This window comes from Ailuropoda melanoleuca, chromosome 16 (assembly GCF_002007445.2).
Source record: "Ailuropoda melanoleuca isolate Jingjing chromosome 16, ASM200744v2, whole genome shotgun sequence".
NCBI lineage: Eukaryota > Metazoa > Chordata > Mammalia > Carnivora > Ursidae > Ailuropoda > Ailuropoda melanoleuca.
Window position 1 is genome coordinate 7,473,026 of NC_048233.1, and position 27,419 is coordinate 7,500,444.

Here is a 27,419-nt window from a genome sequence, read left to right on the forward strand (position 1 = left end):
AAAATCTTAAAGTTATCAGAAACCTTTTGCCAGAGTCCTTTCAATGAATCTTCTTGATGGGGCACTTTTGTAGGAACTTTTGCAAAAGCATCTGAGTAAAACATGAAGTGTCTATAAATGACAAAAAACTTCTAAAAAATGCTCAGTATTAAAGATCTAATGGAAGTTCATTATAATGAAATTGACAAGGAAATTTGGTTATTTCTCTGAAACACAACACATTATTTTATTTAATTTTTTATTTTTTTAAAGATTTTATTTATTTGACAGAGAGAGACACAGCGAGAGAGGGAACACAACCAGGGGGAGTGGGAGAGGAAGAAGCAGGCTTCCCGCTGAGCAGGGAGCCCAATGCGGGGATTGATCCCGGGACCCTGGGATCATGACCTGAACTGAAGGCAGACACTTAACGACTGAGCCACCCAGGCGCCCCTTTATTTTATTTTTTTGAGAGAAAGCATGAGCGAGGGCTGAGAGACAGAGGGAGAGGGAGAGAGAGAACCTCAAGCAGCCTCCACACTCAGTGCCGAGCTGGGCTCAATCTCACAACCTTGAGATCATGACCTGAGCTGAAATCAAAAGTCAGACACTCAACTGACTGAGCCACCCAGGTGCCCTGAAACACAGTATTTTAAAATGATAACTGGAGCCTCACTTTGGGACAAAATTATTTTCTTTTCGAAAACCTCAAGAAAAAAAAAAGCATTTCCACTTTTCTTTTACCATACTTTTATTTTTAAGTCATGGGGCCTGAACTCATGACCCTGACATCAAAACCTGAGCTGAAATCAAGAGTCAGGTGCTTAACTGACTGAGCCACCCAGGCGCCACTACCATAACTTCTTTCACCAAAAACTCACATCCTATTTTCCTTGCATATGGAGATGTTTCCCTTATTACTTCAAGTAGTTTAAATTACATGTATTAGACTTTTTTTAGCCCCTAGAAACCTTTAATCTCTAACGGAAACTATGGAGTAAGCAACTGTGAGCTGTTCTTTGCATTAGCATTCTGTAGCTCGGCAAATGTATAAATACATTTATAATTTGTAGAAACATACACTTTCTTTTTTTAATAAAGATTTTATTTATTTATTTGAGAGAGAGAGAGCACAAGTGGGGGGAGGGGCAGAGGCAGAGGTTAGAAGCAGACTCCCCACTGAACAGGGAGCCTGATGTGGGACTTGATCCCAGGGCCCCAGGATCATGACCTGAGCTGAAAGTGGACACTTAACCAACTGAGCCACTCAGGCATCCCAAAACATATGCTTTCTCATAGTGATTTTTTAAATGTGGCACAAAACATGGTTTACTAACAGATGCAAATATCTTTAGTTCCTCTATAAAAGGAAGCCAAAAATAGATAAACCTATGTTCAGTAATTAATGTTTCAGTATTTTATCTTATTTAGAAATGATCCAGATATTTAGACTATCCATCATGTAACTTAGCAAAACTTTAAAGTTTCAGGTTACTAAAAAGATTTGGGGAAATCATCAAAAATTCACCTAAAAGCTTTTATCTCACTTGTATCTATTTAATTTACTTATTCTCAACAATTATTTTCAGATTAATTATAAAAATTTCATCATACCAAGTTATTTTTTTCTTGTGGACAATTTTTTAACAGAGATAACAGGAATTTATTTGACTAGTTAACCCAGGTAGAATAAGAGTTTTGTGTCTGCTCTGTTTTTAATTTTTTAATTTTTAATTTTTAAATTTTTTTAGAAAGATTTTATTTATTTATTTGAGAGAGAGAGAACGAGAGAGAAAGCATGAGCGGGGAGAGGGAGAGGGAGAAGCAGGCTCCCGCCGAGCAGTGATTCCCCTGCCCACCACCAACTCGGGGCTCGATCCCAGGACTCCAAGAGGATGACCTGAGCCAAAGGCAAACGCTTAACTGACTGAGCCACCCAAGCACCCGGTCTGCCTTGTTTTTAATGTTGATAATTATAAAGACATGTCTATTTTAATTAAATCAACAAGTGTAAACTAGCTTTTAATTACTAAGGATTACCTCAGATCATATGAACCTGAAAAGTGTTTGGTTTCAGTTTTACTACATTTCTAAGAATTTTAGGAATATATAATTCATACAGGCACTTAATTTTCTTTAGCCCAATTAACTAGAGTTCTTCCACAAATTAATTTTGACAATACCATCTGGAGGTAGAAAATGCCACACATCTATAATACACACATATATATACAGACACATGGAAACATACATACAGATGCAGAGACCTCAGAGTTTTCAATTTTGAATTACGGCCATGAGATGGGCATGATAATGCAACACTTACTAGCTTATAAAGAACGGTTGGAAAAGGTTAGGATTACCTGCTCAGATGGCTAAAGCTTTTTATTAATATTAGTGGTGAGACAATATTTTTCATTTGCCCAAGTCCCAAATAACATTTCTCCCCCTTTTGTTTTTCTTTTGTTAAGAATTACCTCCCTAAAGTTTACAGAGTAGGTAGAATGTTTACATCTCAAAGGCACAGGGAAAGAATGCAAGTTCCCCTAAGAAGGTTTTTTGTTTCCTAAGGCCAAAAATTTTTATAGTACTTACAAGCCTTTTGAGATAAATAGGGAAGGTTTGGGGATTGATAAAAGAATAGGTGGATTTTGAACTGTTTCTAGAGAAGGTAAAGGCAGCTGCTTTTAATTCCCCAAGAAATTGGGTTGTAGCCTAAATGATAGCGAGAAGCCCATCTGGCCATCTAATCACATTATCTTCAAATTGCTCCCCCACGCTCTCTGGACACGAAGTTTCATTTTAGCATAAGGGAGAAGGCTGAAACACTGAAAAGAAATCGTTTTAGGAGTGCCTGGGTGGCTGGATCAGTTAAGCGTCTGATTTCAGCTCAGGTCATGATATCAGGGTCCCAGAAACGTGACTCTGTGCTCAGCAGGGAGTCTGCTTGTCCCTCTACCCCTCCCCCAGCATGTGCTCACTTGCTCGCTCTCTCAAATAAATATATAAAATCTTAAAAAAAAAAATCCTTTTAAATATTTTGTCAGCGTTCCCCTGGGACAAACAGTAAATATTCTCGGCAGTATTTGCAAAAGATACTTTATTTTTTCCTTGGTACTACAGTCAGAGGTACAGAAGAGCTGAGTCTGGTAGGAGTTCTCACCTTGAGGTGGGTTCTGCCAGTTTTTCCCGGATCCCATCTATATGCAGCTCGGGTACCTGCCAGAATTTGGCAAAGTTTTCCATTAGCTTTAATTTTAGTTTTCTCTTGGCTGCTTGAAGGGAATCACATAGCAATTTACCAAAAAACCCCATAGAATCCCATCAACTCTGGGAGGGGTCCAGACACGGGCTCTCTTTTGAGGATAGGATGGGGGTGTGCGGATGGTCACTCATACGGCAGACTTTTGTTTACAGTCTTGCAGTCTCCTCAGAGTGGAAAGGATCCAGGCGGAGGATTACTAGAATGAATACTCACGTAAAGAAGGATAGAGGGGAGCGGTAGGAGTTCTGTCAGTCTTACACTATTTTGTTTTACGTACTGCTTGCATCTTTAATTTTTCATTTGCTTTTTTGCAGTGAATCTTTTAACGAAGGTATTTTGGAATTTTGAAAAAAAAGTTTTTTTATCATGATAAGTGTACTCTTTAATCCCCATTCCCTATTTTCCCCATCCCCCTAACCCCTCCCACTGGCAACCATCAGTTTGTTCTCTATAGTTAAGAGCTTACTTCTTTGGTTTCCCTCTCTCTCTCTTTTTCTTTGCTTGTTTGTTTTGTTTCTTAAATGCCACTTATGAGTGAGATCATATGGTGTTTGCCTTTCTCTGACTGCCTTATTTTGCTTAACATAATACTCTCTAGCTCCATCCATGTTGTTACAAATGGCAAGATTTCATTCTTTATTGTGGCTCAATAGTATTCCATTATACATGTACCACCTCTTTTTTATCCATTCATCTATTGATGGACACTTCGACTGCTTCCATATCTTGGCTACTGTAAATAATGCTGCAATAAATGTAGGGGTGAATGTATGACACTGAGATCAAGAGTTGCATGCTCTTCTAACTGAGCTAGTCACGCACCCTGTATTCTTGTATTTGGGGGGTAAATACCTAGGAGTGCAATTCCTGGATCGTAAGGTACTTCTATTTTTAATTTTTTGAGGAACCTCCATACTGTTTTCCACAGTGGCTGCACCCGTTGCATTCCCACTAACAGTGCAAGAGGGTTTCTCTTCCTCTACACCCTCACCAACACTTGTTGTATCTTGTGTTTTTGATGTTTGATTTAGCCATTCTGACGGGTGTGAGGCGATAATGCACTGTAGTTTTGATTTGCATTGATTTGCATTTCCCTAATGAGCGAAGTCGAGTGTCTTTTCATGTGTCTGTTGGCCATCAGTTTGTCTTCTTTGGAGAAATGTCTGTTCATGTCTTCTGCCCATTTTTTAATTGAATTATTTGTTTTTGGGTGTTGAGTTGTATCAGTTCTTTATATATTTTGGATACTAATCCTTTATCAGATATGTCATTTGCAAATACCTTCTCCCATTCCATAGGTTGTCCTTCAGTTTTGTTGATTGTTTCCTTTGCTGTGCAGAAGCTTTTTATTTTGATGTCATCCCAGTAGTTTATATTACTTCCCTTGCCTCAGGAGACGTCTCTAGAAAAATGTTGTTATGGCCAATGTCAGAGAGATTACTGCCTGTGCTCTCCTCAAGGATTTTTATGGTTTCGTGGTGGGTAGGAGATGGACTAAATGTGTGATGGCTATTAAGGAGAGCGCTTGTTATCATGAGCGCTGGGTGTCATACGTAAGTGATGAATCACTAAATTCTACTCCTGAAACCAATATTACACTATATGTTAACAAGATTTTAAATTAAAATTTGGGGGAGAAAAGGGTTTTTATGGTCTCAAGTCTTACATTTAGGTCTTTTTTTTTTTTAAGATTTTATTTATTTATTTATTTGTTGGAAAGAGAGAGAACACAAGCAGGGCGAGCAGAAGGCAGAGGGAGAAGCAAGCTCCCTGCTGAGCAAGAAGCCTGATGTGAGACTCAATCCCAGCACCCTGGGATCATGACCTGAGCCAAAGGCAGGTGCTCAACTGACTAAGCCACCTAATTGATGATATAATTGTGGTTTATTTCTGGGTTTTCTGTTCTATTCCACTGATCTATGTGTCTATTTTTATGCCAGTACCATACTGTTATAATTACTATGACTTTGTAATATAACTTGAAATCTGGAACTGTGATACCTCCAGTTTTGTTTTTCTTTTTCAAGATTTCTTTGGCTATTTGAGGTCTTTTGTGGTTTCATACAAATTTTAGGATTGTTTGTTCTAGCTCTGTAAAACTTGCTGTTGGCATTTTGGTAGAGATTGCGTTAAATTTATAGATCGCTTTGGGTGGTATAGACATTTTATTTTATCAAAAAAATTTTTGTTTTAATTTTATTTAATTATTAAGTAATCTCTATACCTAACGTGGGGCTCGAACTCATGACCCCAACATCAAGAGTTGCATGCTGTCCCTACTGAGCCAGCCAGGTGCCCTAGTATAGACATTTTAAAAATATTTGTTCTTCCAACCCATGAGCATGGAATGTCTTTCCATTTCTTTGCATCATCTTGAATTTTTTTTCATCAGTGCTTTAGAGCTTTCAGAATACAGGTCTTTCATGTCTTCGGTTAAGTTTATTCTTAGATATTTTATTGGCTTTGTGAAATTGTAAATGGGATTGTTTTCTTAACTTCATTTTCAGCTGCATTATTAGTGTATAGGAATGAGAAAGATTTCTGTCCATTGATTTTGTATCCTACAACTCTACTGAAGTCATTCATCAGTTCTAGTGTTTTTTTGGTGGAGTCTTTAGGGTTTTCTATATATAATATCATGTCATCTGCATGTAGTTTTACTTCTTCCTTACCAATTTGGATGCCTTTTATTTCTTTATGTTGTCTAATTGCTGTGGCTTGGACTTCCAGTACTATGTTGAATAAAAGGGGTGAGAGTGAACGTCCTATGGTCCAGAAGCCATAAATATCTACAAAAATGACCCAAAAATTACAAAAAACAACCTAAATTAGACAAACAAGCATGTGTGCTGGAAGGTGACATGCTTAATTTTTTAGAATTTAAGGATCCCATCTTTATTGTTATTTATTTATCTTTTAAGCTAAGCCTTTGGGTCTCTTGAGCCTAAAGGGGATGAGATGCTGGGTTGGGAATTGTGTGATCTTTTACAATGTATCTCAATCTTGATGATTGGTGGGTGACCTAATGTCAATCTAAGCCATTTCATGACCAACTTATACTGACGTGGGAGACTTTGAGTTAGGTGGTAAGTGCTCTGACAGCTTTTAAATGCTCAACTTGTGCCCCAAAATTTTGCAGCTACTTTTGAGTAGCAATAGCCTTTATCTACACAAAACAAACCAACATGTACATCTTAACACACCAGCAGTAACCGAGAGATGTTACTGTGGCCTGGCCAACATAAGGCTCTGTGTGCACCACCAGCAATTCCCAACATGAAACTGGGGTTTGGAGAAAGGACTGTACTAGCAAACCCCCCAAAATGAGGACTGTGGGCTGATTCCAAATAGCAGTTCCTATATTGGAATCTAGGGAAATTCCAAGTAAATGAGGGATTGCAGACTAAATTGCTAGCAATTCCCAGTTTGGAATCTGGGGATGGAACCAAGGACCGGGTTTTCCCCAAAAAATGGTGAACTGTGAGCCAACTTACCACCAGTTCCCAACATGGAACTAGTGATTCCAGACAAATGAGGAACTGACTGGAAAGCTAATTAGATCAGGAGCTTGATGCAAAGAGTGTGGAACTCAGAACCAAGATGGACTTACCCATGGCCCTTGGAAATGGTGAGAGATATACAGAACTCAAAAGGGTTCACAAGTGCCAAGCCTGTGTTTCTCATTGTCCCTGAATGCTATCAGAAGTTTCCTTCAGGGGCGCCTGGGTGGCACAGCGGTTAAGCGTCTGCCTTCGGCTCAGGGCGTGATCCCAGTGTTATGGGATCGAGCCCCACATCAGGCTCCTCCACTATGAGCCTGCTTCTTCCTCTCCCACTCTGCCTGCTTGTGTTCCCTCTCTCGCTGGCTGTCTCTATCTCTGTCGAATAAATAAAATTTAAAAAAAAAAAAGAAGTTTCCTTCAATCCCACCACTTCTACCAAATCTGTGAAAAAAAACAGAATTCAACTCCATAAATTTGAAGATCTAATTGGCTTTATTCAATGGTTCATGAACTGGGCAGCATCCTATCCAGCAAATAGAAAGGGATTCCAAGGAGCTGTAGAAAATGAAAGGTTTTAAAGGCAGAGAGGGGGCTGGGAAATGGAAGTTTATTACCAAAGAGTGCATGTTTCAGGCAAGTTCACCTTCCTAAGGGGGACAGACAGGCTGTATCAGGCAGACTTCCTCGCTAGTGCTGACCAGGTAATTCCAGACTGACTGGTTAAAGATTACATTCCTAGGAAAGTCTTTGTTTGTAGATGTGGGGATTAGCATAAGTGACTACATTTTGAGCCTATTGTCTCATTTATAATAAGTGATAATAAATCTTCAACTTTTAACCAGTTTTTGTGTTTCCTTCAAGAGATGATCTATGCATATGTGTATACAGTCCCCTCTTTTCTTACATAAAATAATAAATTAATCATATACATGTGTGTATATATGTATATGTATATATTGAGTGCTTACAAGTGCCTGGTAATGTTCTATGTTAGGTGCTGGGGATATAATATAGTGGAAAACAAAAGAGACATTCAGATAATGGTTCTAACCTTGCTTTCTTTCTTTTAAATTAGATATTTTGAAGGTTGTTCTATATTCATATGTGTGTGCCTGTTTATAAATCTATATCTGCCTGTCTATATTTCTACCTCATTTCTTTTCAGTGACTGCATAGTTCTTTTTCATAATTATACCATGATTTATTTGACTAACCCATATTGTCGTACATTTAGGCTGTTTTCAGTTTATCACTGTCACAAACAGTGAATCAAACTGTGTATCTCTGGACGTATATGCAAATGTCTTTGTAAGATAAATTCCTAGAAGTGAAATTGGTGCGCCAGGTTAGCTTCATCTTTAGATATCTTTCCGTTACACAAATTTTTCTCAAATGGCATCTGCTCTAAGATTTAACACTTTATTAATTTGCACCTTCCAATACATTACTTCCTTTATGCAAATTTTATTGATGTTACTGTTTTTTTCTCCATATTTAAAAAGTATTACATACTCATTACAGAATATTTGGCAAATGCAAAAAAGAATAAAGAAGAAAATCAAGTGCAAGCATACTTCCACCATTCAGAGATATCCTCTGTTAACATTTTGATTTATTTCCTTCCAGGCTTTGTTTAGTGTGGAAAATATAATTGATATATTTTTACATAGGTGACATGATATCATGCTGTGTTACCCTTTATCTTACTCCCTCATACTATTTTATCATGATGGGACAATCAATTATTAGACAAAATTTTAAAAGTAATCTGCCAAAGTTTAACAAATATAAAATTATGTAGTAATTTTATGTAATAGCTACACTGGAAAATTTACTTGACAGAAATAAAATTGTGACTATTTCATGATATCTGTGCAAGGATGATGTTATACACATTGCTTATAATATGAAAGAATAAAATTCAGCCTGGATATCCATTAATGAGGACAGACTTGAACTATGGTATGAAGATGGAAAATTATTCAGGTAATAAAAAAATGAGTGCTTTCAGGAAAATGAAGTAGACATATGTATGAGTCAGCTTGGGCTGCCATAGCAAAATACCATAAACTAGGTGCCTCAAACAATGGAAATTTATGTTTTCACAGTACTGTAGGTGAGAAGTTCAAGATTAGGGTGTCAACACGGTGGGTTCTGGAGAGAACTCTCTAGCTCCCTGCTGGGTGGGGAGTCTGCTTCTCCCTCTCCCTCTGCCCCCCACTTGTGCTCTCTCTCTCTCTCAAATAAATAAATAAATAAAATCTTTAAAATAAAATAATAAATGGGGAGGTTAAAAGAATGTAAAGGCAGGTAAGGTAAAGTAACAAAAGTAGACTATGATAGGTTACATACGCATATACACATATAACAGTACTCACTAAAAATGTACAAAGAGATATGCTCAAAATTACCAGAGGTAAGTTAAAATGGATTCTAAAATACATTTTAAAACGTTTACATCCCAAAGTATAAAATAAATATTTATGAGTCTATACTGATATAATCACTGATTGAAAAAATAAATAAATGGGGAAAAGAGACAAATCTCCTATGTAGAATTCCAAATAATTTATGTAGATAATCTGCCCTCAAGGAGGTGAAGCATAATTCCTCACTCTTTAAGTGTGGGTTCTGCATAGTTATTATTTTCCAAAGAGTACAGTATGGAAAGGGGGGTAAGAATAACTTTACAGTGGAGAACGGTGAAGAACACTATCTCAGCCAGGTGATCAAAATCAACAACACTCATAAGTCATGTGGATAGTATGTACCCTTGATATGTAATGAAAATGGCACTTTATCTCTGTGATCTTCCGTTCAAAAACCCATAAACCCAGACTAATCAAGAGAAAAACATTAGACCAATCCCCCCAGCAGAAGGGCATTCTACAAAATAACTGACCAGTACTCCTCAAAAATGTAAAAGTCAACAAAAACAAGGAAAGTCTGAGAAACTATCACACCCAAGGAGAGACAAAGGAGACATGACAACTGAATGTAAGATGGACTCCTAGATAGGGTCTTGGGGTGAAAAAGGAACATTAGATAAAAACTAAGGAAATCTGAGTAGAGTATGGACTAATTAATAACAATGTGTTAATATTGATTTATTACTTATAACAAACGTTCAATACTAATGTAAGATGCTAATAAGAGGAGAAATTCGGTATAGAGTATGTGGAAACTCTACCATTTTCATAATATTTCTGTAAATCTAAAACTATTCTTAAAAAAATGTGTTACAAAAAGATGTTCAAGGGGTGCCTGGCTGGCTCAGTCAGAAGAGCATGTGATTCTTGATCTCAGGGTTGTGAGTTCAAGCCCCACGTTGGGTGTTGAGATTTCTTAAATAAAAATAAAAATTAAAAAAAAAAAGACATTTAGGGGTGCCTGGGTGGCTCAGTCTTTAAGCGTCTGCCTTTGGCTCCGGGTGTGATCCTGGCATTATGGGATTGAGCCCTGCATCAGGCTCCTCCGCTGGGAGCCTGCTTCTTCCTCTCCTACTCCCCCTGCTTGTGTTCCCTCTCTCTCTGACTGTCTCTCTCTCTGTCAAATAAATAAAATCTTTAAAAAAAAACTTTAAAAAAAAGACATTTAAGTAACCCATAGAAAGCTGTGAAAAAGAAAACAGAAAATAGAACAAGCAGACTTAAGCTCTAACTTGTCGATAATTACATTAAATATAAATGGTCTAAATATACCAATTAAAAACAAAGATTTGACAGAGTAGATTAAAAAGCAAAACCCAACAATATGTTGTCTATAAGAAACTCACTTCAAATATAATGATGCAGGTAGGTTGACAAGTAAAAGGGTGGAAAAAAAAGATATGCCATGCAAGCATTAATCAAAGAAAAGCAGGAATGGATTTATTAATATCAGATAAAGTCAATGTCAGAGCAAAAAACTACCAGAGTCAGAGAAGGACATTATATAATAATGACACTGTTAATCCCTCAAGAAGACAGAGTAATCCTAAATGGGTATGTACCAAACAGCAGGTCTGCAAAATACGTGAAGGAAAACTGAGAACTAAAAGCAGAAATAGACAAATCCACGTTGATAGAGTCTTCAACACCCCTCTCCCAACAACTAACAAAACAACTACACAGAAAATCAGCAAAGGTATAGAAGAACTCAACATCACCAACGATCAACAGGATCTAATTGACATTTATAGAACACTCTACAGCAGCAGAATGTACATCCTTTTCAAATGTCCACAGAACATATACCAAGATGGTCCATATCTTAAGCTATAAAACAAACCTCAGTAAATTTTTTTAAAGATTTTATTTATTTAGGGGCGCCTGGGTGGCACAGTGGTTAAGCGTCTGCCTTCAGCTCAGGGCGTGATCCTGGCGTGATGGGATCGAGCCCCACATCAGGCCTCTTCCGCTATGAGCCTGTCTTCCTCTCCCACTCCCCCTGCTTGTGTTCCCTCTCTCGCTGGCTGTCTCTATCTCTGTCAAATAAATAAAATGAAATCTTTAAAAAAAAAAGATTTTATTTATTTATTTGAGAGAGAGAGCGAGCATGAGTGTGGTGAGGGGCAGAGGGAGAAACAGACTCCCCACTGAGCAGGGAGCCCGTTGTGGGGCTCAATCCCAGGACTCCAGGATCATGACCTGAGCTGAAGGCAGACATTTAATGCACTGAGTCACCCAGGCACCCTAAACCTCAACAAATTTAAAAGAATTGAAATAGTGCAGTGTGTTCTCTGACCACATGGAATCAAACCAGAAATGAACAACAGAAATTTAACAGGAAAATCTCCAAACACTTGAAAACAACAACTTTTTGGTATTCTGTGGGTCAACAATGAAGCCTCAAGAGACAAAGAAAAGTACGTCAAATGGAGTGAAAAAAATTTTTTTGAAGATTTTATTTATTTATTTTTTAGAGAGCAGGGAGGGAGTGGGGGGAGCAGAGGGAGAGGAGGAGACAGAATCTTAAGCAGGCTCCATGCCCAGAGTGGAGCCCGATGCAGGGCTGCATCTCACAACCCTGAGATCATGACCTGAGCCAAAATCAATTCAGATGCTTAACCAACTGAGCCGCTTGGGTGTTCCATATTGAGTGAAAATTTAAAGAGCATCTAAAAAAAAATCTTACAACTAACATTATACTTAATAATGAAAGACTGAATGCTTTCCCCTAAGATCAAGAACAGAGCAAAGATATCTGCTTTACTACCTGTATTCAACACAGTACTGCAACTCTTAGCCAGTGCAATAAGGCAAGAAAAGGATATGCAAGAAATACTGATTAGAAAAAAAAGGAATAAGGGGGGGTGCCTGGTTGGCTCAGTCATTAAGCGTCTGCCTTGGGCTCAGGACGTGATCCCGGCATTATGGGATCGAGCCCCACATCAGGCTCCTCTGCTGGGAGCCTGCTTCTTCCTCTCCCACTCCCCCTGCTTGTGTTCCCTCTCTTTCTGGCTGTCTCTCTCTCTCTCTCAAATAAACAAATAAAATCTTAAAAAAAAAAAAAAAGAAAAAAGAAAGAAAAAAAGGAATAAAATTTTTCTATTTGCAAATGACATGGTTATTTATACAGAAAATCTTAAAGAATCTATATTTAATAAACCTCTTAGACTCAATTTGTGAGTTTAGTTATAAGAGAAACATACAAAAGTCTATTGTTTTCCTATATACTAGTAATGAATGTGTACACACAGAAATTAAAAACGTAATGTCATACTAAAAAATACTTAGGTAAATGCAACAAACACGCACAGGATTTATGTGCTAAAAACTACACAATACTGATGAAAGTAGCCAAAGAAGATCTAAATAAATGGAGAGACATTCCATATTCATAAGTGGAAGACTCAACGTTGTAAAGTTGTCAGTTCTCCCTAAATTGGTATACAGGTTTAACACAATTGCTATCAAAGTCCCAGCAAGATTTTTTTTTTAGATATAAGTAAGATTATTAAAGAATTTATAGGCGAAGCCAAAGAACTCAAAGAACTAAACCAATTTTGAAAAAGAAGACTAAAGTAGGAGAACTTAAGTCTATCTGCTTTCAAGACTTATTATATAACGAAAGTAATCAAAATTATGTGGTATTGGTGAAGGGGTAGACACATAGTTCAATGGAGCAAAATAGAGAACCCATAAATAGATCCTCATAAATATGTCCGACAGACTTTTTTTTTTTTTTTTACAAAGGTGCATTGAAGGAAAAATAGCCTTTTCAATAATAGTGCTAGGATAATTGGAAATCCATAGGTAAAAACAATCATCAGCAACAACAAACCCTTGACCTAAGTCTCACACCTTATCTAAAAACTAACTCAAAATGGACTATGAACTTCAATGTAAAATTATAACGCATGCAAGAGAAATTTCAGGACTTAGGCTGGGCAAAGAGTTCTTGAACTTGATACCAAAAGCACAGTCCCTAAAAGGAAATATGCATAAATTGGTCTTCATCAAAATTAAAAACTTTGCTCTGCAAAAGTCTACCAAGAAGAGGAAAAGACAATTTATAGAATGTAAGAAAATATATGCAAACTACCTATCCAACAAAGGACTAGTACCCTGAATGTGTAAACAATTCTCAAAACTCAATACCAAAAAACCCCAAAAACAAAACAAAAAAACCCCCAATCCAATTAGAAAATGGGCAAAAGATATGAACAGATATCTTACCAAAGAGGATATAGAGATGGCAAAAGACACATGAAAAGGTATTCAATATCATTAGATATTAGAGAAATGCAAATCAGCACCACAATGAGATATCACTACACACCTATCAGAATGGCCAAAATAAAAAAATAGTAACAATACTAAATGCTGGTGAAGATGAAGAGAAACTGGTTTACTCTGGCATTGTTGGTGGGAATATATAATGGTACAGCCATTCTGGAAGAAAAATTTGGCAGTTTCTTAAGAGCTAAACAAGCAACAACCCAGCAATTGCATTCCTAGGCATTTATTCCAGAGAAATGAAATGAAGATTCATGTTGACCCAGAAATTTGTATACAGTTGTTTATAGCAGATTTACTCATAATAGCCCACAACTAGAAACAACCCAAATGTCCTTCAGTGGGTGACTGACTATTCGTATATCATGGAATACTTTTTGGCAGTAATAAGAATGAACTATAGATACATACAGCAACCTGAAAAAAAAAAAGTCAATCCCAAAAGGTAACATACTGTATAATTCCATCTATATAACATTCTTGAAATGACCGCTTGTAGAATGGAGAACAGAGTAGTGATTACCAGAGGTTAAGGGAGGGAAGGAGACATGACTAGAAAAGGGCAACATCTTGTGGTGTTAGAAATGTTCGGTATCTTGACTGTGTTATTGCCAATATCTTCGTTGTGATAGTCTACAGTTTTGCAAGTTACCATTGGGATGACCCGGGTAAAGGGTACTTGAGATTTCTGTATTATTTCTTACAGTTATATTGAAATAAAAATTTTGATTTAACAAGTCAAGGGAATAAAAAGATTAGCTCTCATAATTTCAAAATCAGACAAAGAGTGAAGAAACTCCACGTGTATATGCTTAGAAGGATGTCAAGCATATTTTAAGTGCAAAGAGTAAGTGTATGTTAATCCAATCTCATTTTAAAGATTTATTTATTTATTTGAGAGAGAAAGAGAGAGTGCAGCGAGGGGCAGAAGGAGAGAATCTTCAAGTAGACTCCCTGCTGAGCGTGGAGCCCAATGCGGGGCTCAATCCCATGACCCATGTGATCATGACCTGAGCTGAAACCTAAGATGCTTAACCAACGGAGCCACCCAGGCACCCCAATATAATCCCACTGTAATTTAAAAATTCACTGGGTATGAATATATGTTTGCTCGAGCAAAGAAAAATGTACGGAGGAATCAATAATAAACCGTTTACCGTAATATCAGAAGGGTAGGCAAGGGAAAAGGGAAGTGTTGAGTCTATAAATTTTGTAATTCAAAACTAAAAAGTAAAGACTACTCTAATGCAACTTTTAAAATGTCTTATTATGAATATTTTCCTTTTCATTAAAATTGTTTTAATATAATTGCACCAAAAATAATAAGATACCTAGGAATAAACCTAACCAAAAAGGTGAAAGACCTGTACTCTGAAAAATATAAACACTGATAAAGAAATTGAAGATGACACAAAGAATTGGAAAGAACATTCCACACTCACGGATGGGAAGAACAAATATTGTTAAAATGTCTGTATTACCCAAAGCAATCTGCAGATTTAATGCAATCCCTATCAAAATACCAACAGCAGTTTTCACAGAACTAGAACAAACAATCCTAAAATTTGTATGGAACCATGAAAGACCCCGAATAACCACAGCAATCTTGAAAAAGAAAAGCAAAGCCGGAGGCATCACAATTCCAGACTGCAAGTTATGTTACAAAGCATTAGTAATCAAAACAGTATGGTACTGGCATAAAAATAGACACGTAGATCAATAGAACAGAATAGAAAACCCAGAAATAAACTCACAATTGTATTGTCTATTAATCTTTGACAAAGAAGGCAAGAATATCCAATGGGAAAAAGATAGTCTCTTCAACAAACGGTGCTGGGAAAACTGGACAGCAACATGCAAAAGAATGACACTGGACCACTTTCTTATGCCATACACAAAAATAAACGCAAAATGGCTTGAAGACCTAAATGTGAGACCTGAAACCATAAAAATCCTAAAAGAGAGCACAGGCAGTAACTTCTCTGACATCAGCTGTAGCAACTTCTTTCAAAAATGTCCCTGAGGCAAGGGAAGTAAAAGCAAAAATAAACTATTGGGACGACATCAAAATAAAATGTTTCTGCACAGTGAAGGAAACAATCAACAAAACTAAAAGTCAACCTATGGAATGGGAGAAGGTATTTGTAAATGACATATTCAATTAAGGGTTAGTATCCAAAATATATAAAGAACTGATACAACCCAACACCCAAAACACAGATAATCCTCCTTAAAAAGGGACAAAAGACATGAAGAGACATTTCTCCAAAGAAGACATATAGATATACCAACAGACACACGAAAAGTTGCTCAACATCAGTCATCATCAGGGAAACGCAGATAAATGCAAATCAAAACTACAGTGCGTTATCACCTCACACCCGTCAGAATGGCTAGACCAAACATCAAAAGCACAAGAAACAACAAGTGTTGGTGAGGATGTGGAGGAAGAAGAGCCCTCTTGCACTGTTGGTGGGAATGCAAACTGGGGCAGCCACTGTGGAAAACAGTATGGAGGTTCCTCAAAACATTAAAAATAGAGCTACTCTATGACCCAGGAATTGCATTACTACGTATTTACCCAAGGAACGCAAGAACACTAATTCAAAGGGATTACATGCACCCCTACGTTCATTGTAGCATTATTTACAGTAGCCAAGATATGGAAGCAGCCCAAGGGTCCGTGGAAAGATGAATGGATGAAGAGGGTGTGGCATATATACACAATGGAATATCATTCAGCCATAAAAAAAGAATGAAATGTGGCCATTTGCAACAACATGGATGGAGCTAGAGAGTATAATGTCAAGTGAAATAAATCAGTTAGAGAAAGACAAACATCACATGAATTCACTCATATGTGGAATTTCAGAAACAAAACAAACCAGCAAAGGGGAAAAAATAAGAGAGAGAGACAAAACAAGAAACAGACTCTTAATTATAGAGAACAAACTGATGGTTATCAGAGGGGTGGTGGGTGGGGGGATGGGTTAAATAGGAAGAAAGAAAAAAACATTATTTGGGCTATTTTGGTGCCAACCTAATATTGCATCAAATTAATATACCCTAATATATAAACATTATCTTTTTGTCTAATGTTGCACCCTATTGACAACGCTATTATTTTTGTATCTACATTTGGTTTGCATTTTTAAATTATTGTTTTAAGGATAACATTCTAGAAATGAAATTAAGGATATAAACATTCATTTTTTTAAAGATTTTATTCATTTATTTGACAGAGAGAGAGCGCGCAAGCAGGGAAGAGGCAGGCAGAGTGAGAAGGAGAAGCAGACTCCCTACTGAGCAGGGAGCCCGATGAGGGGCTCAATCCCAGGACCCTGTGACCATGACTTGAGCCAAAGGCAGACGCTTAACCAACTGAACCACCCAGGTGCCCCAAGGATATAAACTTTTAATAATAGATAGTATATACTGCAAGATTGCTTCCAGAAAGGTTCCACCCGTTTACACTGAGTCTAGCTAACGGTGCCTTTTCCACTAGCACCCTCGCCAGCACGGAGTAGTATTATTTAACTCTTTCTTTTTTTTTCTTGCTTTCTTGCTTTCTCTCTCTCTCTCTCTTTTTCCTTCCTTCCTTCCTTCCTTCCTTCCTTCCTTCCTTCCTTCCTTCCTTCCTTCCTCTCTTTTTTTGCTAATTTGATAGTTGAAAAATATCATTGTTGTTTTAATTTGCATTTCTTTGATTGCCTGTGAGGCTGGAACAATGTGCTCCTTTCTAAAAATTCTCCTCTTTTGTGTCAGTGCTTTTGTTCTGTTTCTAGGATTTGATTTTCCTTCTGAGGAGGGCAGTTTCATTCTCCTGACTCCCCCAATTTCTCAACCAGAGAGTCAGGATTTTTTTTTTTTCGTCTACTTCAATCCCTGCTTTCCCATCAGTTACCTGTGATAGCCATGCCTCCCTTTGAAAGTGTTTTTCTGTTTCATCTTGTTAAAACTAAAGCGACAGGTCCAAAATGGTGTCACTTAGGTTAAGACAATGAGTCAGTAAACCAAGACTTAATACCGAACCTAACTGTAGTTTCAACCCCCAGAAATGTTACCTTTAACCAGTCAACATAGGAATTTCCGGGTCAGCACCAGGAAATTTACTGATGGACCCCTTCTGTTTCCCTTAGGAGGGTGATCTTGCCTAAAACACTGGATTCATTGCTAATAATTTCCTTTTCTCCACTTCCTCTCTACCTTTAATAACCTTTCCTTTTCTGGGGTACCCAGGTGGCTCTGTCAGTGAAGCTTAAGCATTGACTTCGGTTCAGATCATGATCTCAGGGTCCTGGGATGGAGCCCTGCTCAGAGGGGAGTTTGCTTGTCCCTCTGCCCACCGCTCCCCCCCATGCTCTCTCTCAAATAAATAAATAGATAAACTCTTCAAACAAACAAACAAACAAACAAACAAACCTTTCCTTCTCTGTAGCCCTTTGGAGCTCCCCTTTTACTTGCTAGATAGGATGCTGCCCAATTCATTAATCCATTAATAAAGCCAATTAGATCTCTACAATTCACTCAGTTGAATTTTTGTTATTTAACAATCTTCTTGGTTTTCATGAAAATGGCACCATCAGTAGCCAAGGCCACAGAACTCCCCCACCTGAATTACAGAGGAAGCTTCTCGGCAATTCTCTCTCTTCCCAGTCCCTCCTACTTTGATTTCTCTTCCACCTGCTTCCATACTGACCTCCAAAGCAATACCTTGTATATGTCACCTCCTACTCCGTTGGACCCGGCCCAGAAGCCTCTGCCGGACATTCACCACCCTGCCATCATTTCACACAGCTTCCCAGCTGGAAACAGAGACACCCACTAGCGTGGTTTCCTCATTGCTTTGAGATGGTTGGCTATACTGCTTTCCTGGAGACTTTCCACTTCCTGGATGTGCTCATTCCTCCCCTTCCTTCTGTCCGGCTGCCTATTCTTCTTTTAAGGCTTGGTGCAACACAGGTCTTCTCCACCATTTGTCCCAGACTCGCCCATACTCTTAGAACTTTGGTACCGCCTTTCGATTTCTTCTACAAAGCTATGTGACAGCCTGCCCAAGTGACAGGGCCCAGAAGAGGAAAAGGAAAGCAAGGAGGAAGAGTTTTTTTAGGGAAAGGGTCACCCACTTCATTTTCAACCAAGTGAGTGTTGGGGGATGGCAGGATTTTCGGATAAAGTTATCTCTTGGGCCATCAGAAATGTGGGTCCAGAATTGAGAAGAGAGGTTGGGGCCGGGAATATCAATTTGGGAGTCATCCATGGGCTCTGACAGGGGGTGCCCTGGGATTTAGAATGTCTGTGGAAATGGGGAAGAGGACGTGAGACAGAGTCTGGGTAACATCTAAAGGCAGTTGTCAGAACAAGAGCCCAAGGTGAAGAAAAGGAAATGGGGCTCACATCGAAGGAGAGGACTAAACAAGGTAGAAAGGGGGCAGAACCCGAGAGGGCTACTAGTCCAAGAAGCTTGGTAAATTGTGAAAAGAATGCTGCAAGATTTCAGAGCCACAGGGGAGCTAAGCCAAGTGGGAGCCAGGGACAGAGCCAGAGGGCAGGGACTCCCAGAGTCAAGTACAGGGGGCGTGGGGGTAGTGCTGAGGGAGAGTCCAGGACTACAGCTCATCTGGAAAGTTCTCCCGGCGGGGGCGGGGGGTGGTGAGCCTGGGCAGTGGGGGCAGCAGGAAGCTGGGGAGAATGCTTGGCCAACATGACACCCAGGCTCCCTCACCCAGGCGGCAAGAGGGTCCGTGACTGCTCAGGGGGACAGAAGTGGAGCCCAAGGGATTGAGGGTGGGGTTCTCAGTCACCTTTGCCCCATCCCTCCAAATATGTATTCGAAGTAAAACTGTGCATCTGCTACGTAAGATTAGCCTCTAAAGCCGTATCTACAGAAATTCTGGAGCTACCGCCCCACCCAGAAAGTGATTAGCTAAAGAGAAGAACTTCCACCTGGTGATGGTTGTTAGGTGTGAAGGGAGGAGACGGCGGATGCCACATGTCCTTGCCTGAGGAACTTTCCAGACCAGTACCTCATCGTATACCCAACGGGCCCGGATTTTAATCCTGGCTCTGCCACTTACTGGAGTCAAATTCAAAAGGTAGAAAAGGGTATGTAGTGAGAAGCCTCCTTCCCACACCTGTCCCCAGGGGTATTCACTCCCTCTCCATCGGAAGAACCAAACCTACCATGTTCTTCTAGAAATATTTGTTCCTATACATGGCATCTGCAGAGAGATAGATACAGATAGATAAATTTCTCCCTCCTTTGTAAACAAATGGTGGCCTGTCTAATATCTTGCTTTGTTCAGTGAATGATGTTTCTTTTTTTTTTTTTAAGATTTTATTTATTTATTCGACAGAGACAGAGACAGCCAGCGAGAGAGGGAACACAAAGCAGGGGGAGTGGGAGAGGAAGAAGCAGGCTCATAGCAGAGGAGCCTGATGTGGGGCTTGATCCCAGAACGCTGGGATCATGCCCTGAGCGTGAAGGCAGACGCTTAACCGCTGTGCCACCCAGGCGCCCCCAGTGAATGATGTTTCTTAGCTATTATTCCACTCAGTAGATGGCTTCCTTCTTTTTTTCATACAGCATTCCACTGCAGGGGCGAGCAAAAATTTACTTAACCTATTCTTTCTTGGTGGACAGGTATTTGTGTATGTGCATTTGTAATTCTGGTAGATACTGTAAATGACCTTCCAATGAAATTGCACTGGTTAACGGTCTTGCCGACGAGGCGTAAGTACGAGGCAGGGCAACTCCGTAATCTGTAAAATGAGCCAAAGAGCACCTACTTCTTGGAACTGTCGTGAAGATTACTTGAGATGACGCACGCGAAGCATCGGGCACTGCGGGAGTCGGTGCTCTTGAAATAAGGAGAGTATTTTATTTTGGATTAAGGAGATACTGTCCTGGCCAATTAAGTAGAATATGACAGGACCACCTCACCAGTCTCGGGGTTTCTGACTAGGGGCAGATTCTATAGGAAGTCGGTGACAGAGATCAGAAAAGCTGTGGGCCTTGCCCTCCCCAGGGAGACTTCAGGCTACCCCAACCTCCTCCATATGGCCTCTGCTCCCAGGTGCCTCCAGGCTGAAGCATCGTGTCGAAACGAAACAAAACCTGTGGGATCAAGGATCCTATCCTCTGATCATCAAGGACCTTGAAGTGGTGGACTCAGGGGTTTACTTCTGTGAGGTAGCGGGCAAGACGCGAGAGGTGGAGCTGCTGGTGTTCGACGGTGAGTAGATGAGGACCCCGCCAGACAGCCTGCCTTCCTCCCTGATTCCCACTCCTCCAAACCAGACCCGAGTTCGCGGTGCCTCCATAGCCCGGAGACGGCTCGGCTCGGACTGGCCCCCATGTCTCTCCAAACCCTCCTCGGGCAGAGACCTAGGGGGGCGGGGAGACAAGGGCAGGAGGCAGAGGAAGGGGGGAGAGCAGCAAAGGCAGAGAGGAAGGGAGCCAGCAGGAGGAGGAGAGAGGGAGACTCTGCCTTGGGCTGGGGCTGGGTCCCTGGGTCTTAGCAGGGGTAACGGAGAGACACTCTTGGTTTCCTGGCCTCTTCCTTCCCCTTGGGGAGAGCGTGTGTGTGACACAGGTGGCCTGCTCCTTCCACAGTGACTGCCAAGTGGGACACCGGCCGCAGCAGCAGCAGCAACATCCGCCTGCTGCAAGGGCAGCGGCTGACCCTGACCGTGGAGGGCCCGTCTGGTAGCAGCCCTTCCGTGCAATGGAAAGGTCCAGGGAATAAAAGCAAGGGCAGTGGCCAAAGCCTCTCGCTGTCCGGGCTGGAGCTGCAGGACAGTGGTACCTGGACATGTACCATCTCCCAGAACCAGGAGACAGCGGTGTTCCACATAAACATCTTGGTGCTGGGTAAGGGGGGCGCCTCGCCCCTGCAGTCTCCCCTCTGCCTCAGTGGCAGACAGACTCGCCCTCCGCTCTCAGTGCTCTGCTCCTGGGTCAGCTGCTGGCCAACAGAGTGAGGCTAGGGCCAGTTCTCCCTGGAGCTGAAATCTGCCCCGAGGGGTACGCCGGGCCCTCTCTTCCTTGGGGTGCTAATGGCTACCCCTCGGGGTTGTGGACATGGAGGATGGAAGGAAGGAAGGGACAGGGGATGTAAGGATGTGAGGGACCCCAAAGACTCCTCGAAGAGGCCCCAAGGGAGGAGCATCAAGGGCATGCTTTCTTTGCTGCCTCAGCCCCCCACTCCCACCAAGTTGCAGATCCCCTTGCTCGGGGGCCACTGAGTCCAGCAAGCCAGCCCTGATGAAGTTCTACACTGCACCTTTAGAATCCCGAGCTAGGCACCCTGGGGGGGGAGCAGGGGGAGGATACCAAGAGCCCAGAATGCATGTCCTAGCCCAGATCCTGTCTTCTGGGTGCTTCAGTGACGCAGGCCCGCTAGTGTGGTGGTTAAGTGCGCAGACCGCCTGAAATCCCGGCTCTGACTTCACCATGAGACCTCGGGCCAGTTACCGCACCTCTCTGCGCCTTGGTTTCAGGGATGACGCTCATGGTGCTAGTACCGACCTTGCAGCGTTACCGCAAGAATGAATGCGTATAATGCACTTGACAGTGCAGGGCACCTAGTAAGCCCCAGGCAGGAATTTGCTCTGAACTTACGAAGGCTGATAAATGACGCACCTCCGGAGTGCATGCCAAATGCCCTCTGAGCTCCAGGGATCCTGAGGAGGGAGAGGCCTCCTGTAGCTGGGCCGTTCTGTGAGGCTTCCAGGTGGAGGAGGTGCTGCCTTGGGAACGAACATGCCTGGGTGGAGAGAGCAGGGAGGATAGGAGAGGTAGATGGGAATTTAAGGGCCTGAAGTGGAAACCTAAGGGTTTGGACTCACCTGGTCCCTCCCCTTCCATCTCTCTGCTGCCCCCAGCCCATGTCTACCCTACCCCTATACACCCTCATCTTCCTATGTCCTGACCCAGCTTCTCTCTCTTCCCACCTCCAGCTTTCCAGAAGGTCTCTAACACAGTCTATACAAAGGAAGGGGATCAGGTGGAGTTCTCCTTCCCGCTTAGCTTCGAGGATGAAAACCTGAGCGGGGAGCTGAGGTGGCAGGCAGAGGGGGCTCCCTCCTCCCTGCTCTGGAGCTCCTTCGTCTTGGAGAACAGGAAGCTGTCTGTGAAAGAGCTCCACGTCCCCAAACTCCAGCTGAAGGAATCGCTCCCACTCAGCTTTATCCTGTCCCAGGCTTCGTCTCGGTATGCTGGCTCTGGAACCCTCACTCTGAGTCTTGCCAAGGGGACACTGCAGCGGGAAGTGAATCTCGTGGTGATGAGAGGTGAGGAGGTAGGCTGAGAAGGGGAGGGCGGGGGCAGGAGGTGGAGAGGCATGGCCCGGGGCGCGCTCTGAGGACGAGTTGGCCCCAAAAGGGATGCCTCGGCCTTGGCCCTAGTTCCCTGATGGAGCTGATCCAGGGCTTTCTGGTTTGGGGCTGGTTTTGAACTGAGACTGGAAGCCACATGTCCTTCCTGACATCCATGAGCCAGCCTGGGGTGGGCTCTGCTGAGAATCCCCAAAGAGCGTGAGCTGAGAACCAGGGCTCTAATTCTGCCTCCGCCCAACCCTCTATGGCCCTGACTAAGCCTCCTGCCTCTGTGGGCCTCTTTCTCCTGACAAGGATAACAACATCGGCTCTTAGTATGATAGTGACGAGGGTAATGTCAGGCTCTGCACTGAGCTCTTTGCTTCCTTACCTCCCCCATCACCATAACTCCACAAATGCTAATACTTGATGCTTCCTATGTGCCAGACCCATTCAAGAGTGTTACGTGTGTTTGTGAATTTACTATGTATTTAATTAATGTCTGGGGCTTGGGTTGTCAAGTAACTTGCAGGGACACACAGATAGTAAGCAGTGGGGTTAAGATTCAAGTCCAAGATCCTGGGCCTCCAAAGCTATGTTTGCTTTATGTAACTGCTTGAAAATGTGCTCTGAGAGGCTCAAAGAAGAGCATCCCTATAAAGTATTTTAATTGTTCTACTGAAGCCCCTTAGAGCATGGACTTTCCAGGAGCTCAGAGATCCAGGCTCCCTGCCTCACGCTCTTATCCCTCTGCAGTGACTAAGTCTAAGAACAATTTGACCTGCGAGGTGCTGGGACCCACCTCCCCTGAGCTGACGCTGAGCTTGAATCTGGAAGAGCAGGCTGCCAAGATCTCGAAGCGGCAGAAGCTGGTGTTGGTGATGGACCCTGAGGGGGGCACATGGCAGTGTCTACTGAGTGACAAGGACAAAGTCCTGCTGGCATCCAAGATCGAGGGTGAGTGAGGATCCAGGTTCCCTGGTCTAACCCCAAGCCCCTCCCTCTTCAGTGGTGGGTTGGTGGAGACCGCCCAGAGTCCCAGCCTCCCAATTCCTCTGAGAGGGGTGGGTTATTCTCCTGCTGCCTAGATACACAGTGGGGATGAGGTAAGGCCAGGTGTGGTTCCTACCCGTGACCCTGCAAGTTCCCACCTCCTTGAGGTCTACAGCCCAGGCATGGGGCCCATCTGACCAAGAGCCACTTTCCCTGGTTCCTTTCCTAACCCGGACACACACACACACACACACACACACACACACACGCTCACACATGCACACGCGCATGCCCTGTGCACAGCCTGAAACCGCTGTTTCCAGTTCTCCAGAGTGCCCTGTGGTCTCCAAACCTTAAAACCCCTTCCCCAGCCTTTCCCCTTCAACCCTGGTGGCCTGTGAGAGCCCTGTGGACCCTGTCCTGCTCTCCCTGCCCAAGGTTAAGCCCCAAGTGTAGCTGGGCAGCGAGGCCTTCCTGGGGCCCTCCAGAATGCCCGGCACCCTGACAGAGGGTAGTGAGCTGAAACTTCTCTCTCTCTCTCCCTTGCAGTTTTGTCCCCAGGGTTCACCAAGGCCTCGCCAAAGCTCTTAGCCATTGTGCTGGGCGGGATCTTAGGCCTTCTGCTTTTCGCGGGGCTCTGCGTCTTTTGCTGTGTTAAGTGCTGGCACCGCAGGGTGAGTGAGCCACCCCAGACCCCCCTTTCACTCCCCACAGGGCCTCCCAGCACCTGGGGGCCCCAGAGCAGCAAAGGTATCCTGTGTCTGTGAGCTGCTTCTGGCTCTCTCTGCCCACCCACCCAGTCCCCTCAGGGCAGACTGGGCCCTGTCCCAGATCCCATGCAGAGAGAGAGACTGGAAAGAGCAAAGAGTTAATTCTGGGACAGATGGCCTCAGCCACAGTACCTGCTTCTCCTCTCCTAGCTCTCCCCATTCCCCCCTCCAAAGGGCACCTCCCTTCTGGAGGCCTGGGACCCTCTTGATTCCCCTCCTTCTTCCTGGACAGCGCCAGGCAGAGCGGATGTCTCAGATCAAGAGACTCCTCAGTGAGAAGAAGACCTGCCAGTGCCCCCAGTAAGGAACTGGGCGGGGAGAGCAGAAAGTAGGAAGGGGAGGGTGACAGCCGGGCAGGTGGGGGTGGGGGTGGGAGAAGAGAGGGAAGGGAGGCGGCATGGAGGTGAGAAGATGGGGGCTCAAGGGAGGTGGTGGAGGGCAAAGAAGGGTGCAGAGGGGTGGCTGAGGAAGTGGGAAGCAAGAAGAGGGTGGAGAGCAGAGGCGAGGGGGCAGGAGGCCTGGGATATTTCTGGATACCACAGTGTAGCTGTGGCCCAGAGGCCGCCACTGCACAAGAAGGGGGAGTGTGGACTGGGAGACATGGAGCTTTGAGGAGGCAAAGGAGTTTGGAGAAGAATAAACTTGCTCTTCTTTGTTCCTCCAGCCGGTTCCAGAAGACAAATCTCATTTGAGGGGCAGGGCCAGGGGAGTGTCCCGTTTGCAGCCTCCCCAGCTGCCTTCCCCCGCCTTTCCTGCTGGGCTCCTGGACCTGCGGGCCAGATGAATGTAGCAGACCCCAGCACTTCCATCCCTCTCCCGCTCTCCTTATCCACACTTGGCCATGGGTCCTCCCCTTGCAGAGGCTTACACCATTTCTTCCCCTTTTCCTTTGCGGAAAAGGAAAGCCCTATTGATGATTTCTTCCCAGCTTTCTCCCCCACAGCCCATTGGTCCCCAGAGAATCACGTGGGATCAGCCCTGCCTGGCTTGGAGGGCAAGGCTGGGTGTCTGAATCATGAAGCCCAGGACTGTCATTTTACTGGATGGGACCTCAGGACCAGAGGGGGCAGGGACCAGCCCAAGATCACATGGCCAGAGGAGGGTAGACCCAGACCCAAAGTGGGCTGACTGCCAGCCTCCACTGCTCCATTCGGTCCGCTTCTCACTCTGTGTTGGCAGGACACAGACTCCCATCGTGACATGTGTGCCCACAGGCACCCCTGGACCCACACCCATGTACAGAGCGCACATTTGTGCACAAACATGATTCTTTACCCCCCAAGTAGTACGTGTCAGTTTCTGAGCCGGTTTCACATCCTTTGTCTGTTTCAACCTTAAGAAGAGCTTACAGAACTAGTAGTGTCATGAGCAAGATCAGCATCTCCAATTTATAGACCAGAAATGGAACTCAGAGAGGTCAGCGGATTGCCCAAGGTCACACAGCTTGTCAGTGCCAGGGGACTAGCCCAGGTCTCTGAATCCCTGGTTCCAGGGCTGTATCCCAAACACAGAGACAAGTTCCACTCACATCTCTGCAGCTGATTAGTCACTGATGCCCAGGACCCACCTCTGGATTCCTAAGAGCACACCACCCCAGGCAGGACCTGCCTCAGAGAGTTCAGAAACACAGAAGAGGACCCCCCTCTGCCTAAAGTCCCTCCTCTATCACCTGCTGGTGGCAGAAGCCTGTTACCAGAGGACAAAGCTGGCAGTTGTCCTAATCAGAGCACAGGCCCTGTGGGAGAGACTGCCCAGTGACCTACCATTCACCCTGTTGCAGAACCTTCTGGAAGGTGAGCTTTGCCAGGGGAGGGGGTGGGGAGTTGGCTGGAGAGGGAACGCTTTGAGGGGACCTCCTGTGGAGGATGACAGAGCTGGGCTTCAGTCCCCCTGCCCTATACTTTCCTTCATCCCTCCCCCAGACCATCCAGGACACAGGAAAATTGAGGTTACAAGTAGTCTTCTTCCTCTCCTTCTTGATCTATTTCTCTGATCCCCAGCCTCCTCTGCCTCTCCTTCCTTCCCTTTCTCACCACCTGTCTCAGTCCCTACCCCCTCTCCCCAGTCTTCTCTTTCCAGCTTGCCCCTTCCAGGAGGACTCCCGACCGCTTGCTTGTATTCCAGCCCGCTCCCGCCCCTGCCTCCCTAAGCTGACAGAAAAATACAATAAACTTACTGCAAAGAAGACGCTCTTCGTGTGTACGTGTGTACGTGTGTACGTGTGTACGTGTGTACGTGTGTACGTGAGAGAGACAGGCAGACAGACGGCCTCTTCTCTGAGGACCTGGATCTTCTGACATTCGGGATCAGACCCAGAGGAGGGGTTGGGTTGCCAGGCTTGCCAGGGGAAGGCGATGAAGTTGCCCTTGGGGGTGGGAGGGGGGCTTCTGGTGGTTGATTAGCCACCTGCCCACCCCACAGGGCCCAGACCTCGGAATCACGCGCGGGCGCTGTACTGAGAGAGCTGCAGGGCTGTGTGTGCTGTACACACGTGTGTGTGTGGTGGAGAAAAAGGACCAAGAGAAACTGTAACGTGTGCCTGCCAATTGTGTGCATCCCCAACAGAAGTGTGAGTTTGTGTTCCAGAAGGAGGAAGCGCTATGTGTGTGTTGGGGGATGCATTCTTGGAGACCCGTGTCCCCCCTACCCCCCAGCAGCCTCAGCTTCAGCACAACCTCCAGCACTTGCCCCTCTGAGCTACACCCCGGGCGGGCGCAGCCCCTCACGGATACACACGGTGACACATGCTTCCTCCTCCCCGAACACCACCAGCTGCCTCTCGGAGCTTGTGTTCGTGTCGAAAACCGGGGTGGGGTGGGGGCAGGACACGAACCGTCTCACCAATGAAGCCGGTTCCCCGCCAGCGTCCTCG

At 43.6% G+C, this 27,419-nt stretch overlaps 1 protein-coding gene across 3 annotated transcripts in view; it reads left to right on the forward strand.

Annotated features, from left to right (window-relative positions):
• The window catches only part of CD4 (CD4 molecule), a 38,171-nt gene extending 11,437 nt beyond the window's left edge, over positions 1 to 26,734 (forward strand). For 2 of the 3 annotated variants that reach the window (XM_019802780.2, XM_034645347.1), the window contains exons 4-10: positions 20,543 to 20,701; positions 21,082 to 21,339; positions 22,428 to 22,760; positions 23,541 to 23,741; positions 24,327 to 24,451; positions 24,780 to 24,847; positions 25,212 to 26,734. In XM_019802780.2, the coding sequence (XP_019658339.2) occupies positions 20,543 to 20,701; positions 21,082 to 21,339; positions 22,428 to 22,760; positions 23,541 to 23,741; positions 24,327 to 24,451; positions 24,780 to 24,847; positions 25,212 to 25,239 (1,172 nt within the window). In that variant the 3' untranslated portion in view covers positions 25,240 to 26,734. The remainder of the gene's footprint in view (positions 1 to 20,542; positions 20,702 to 21,081; positions 21,340 to 22,427; positions 22,761 to 23,540; positions 23,742 to 24,326; positions 24,452 to 24,779; positions 24,848 to 25,211) is intronic. The other variant, XM_034645348.1, reaches the window with a different exon arrangement.
• Positions 26,735 to 27,419: the final 685 nt, after the last annotated feature.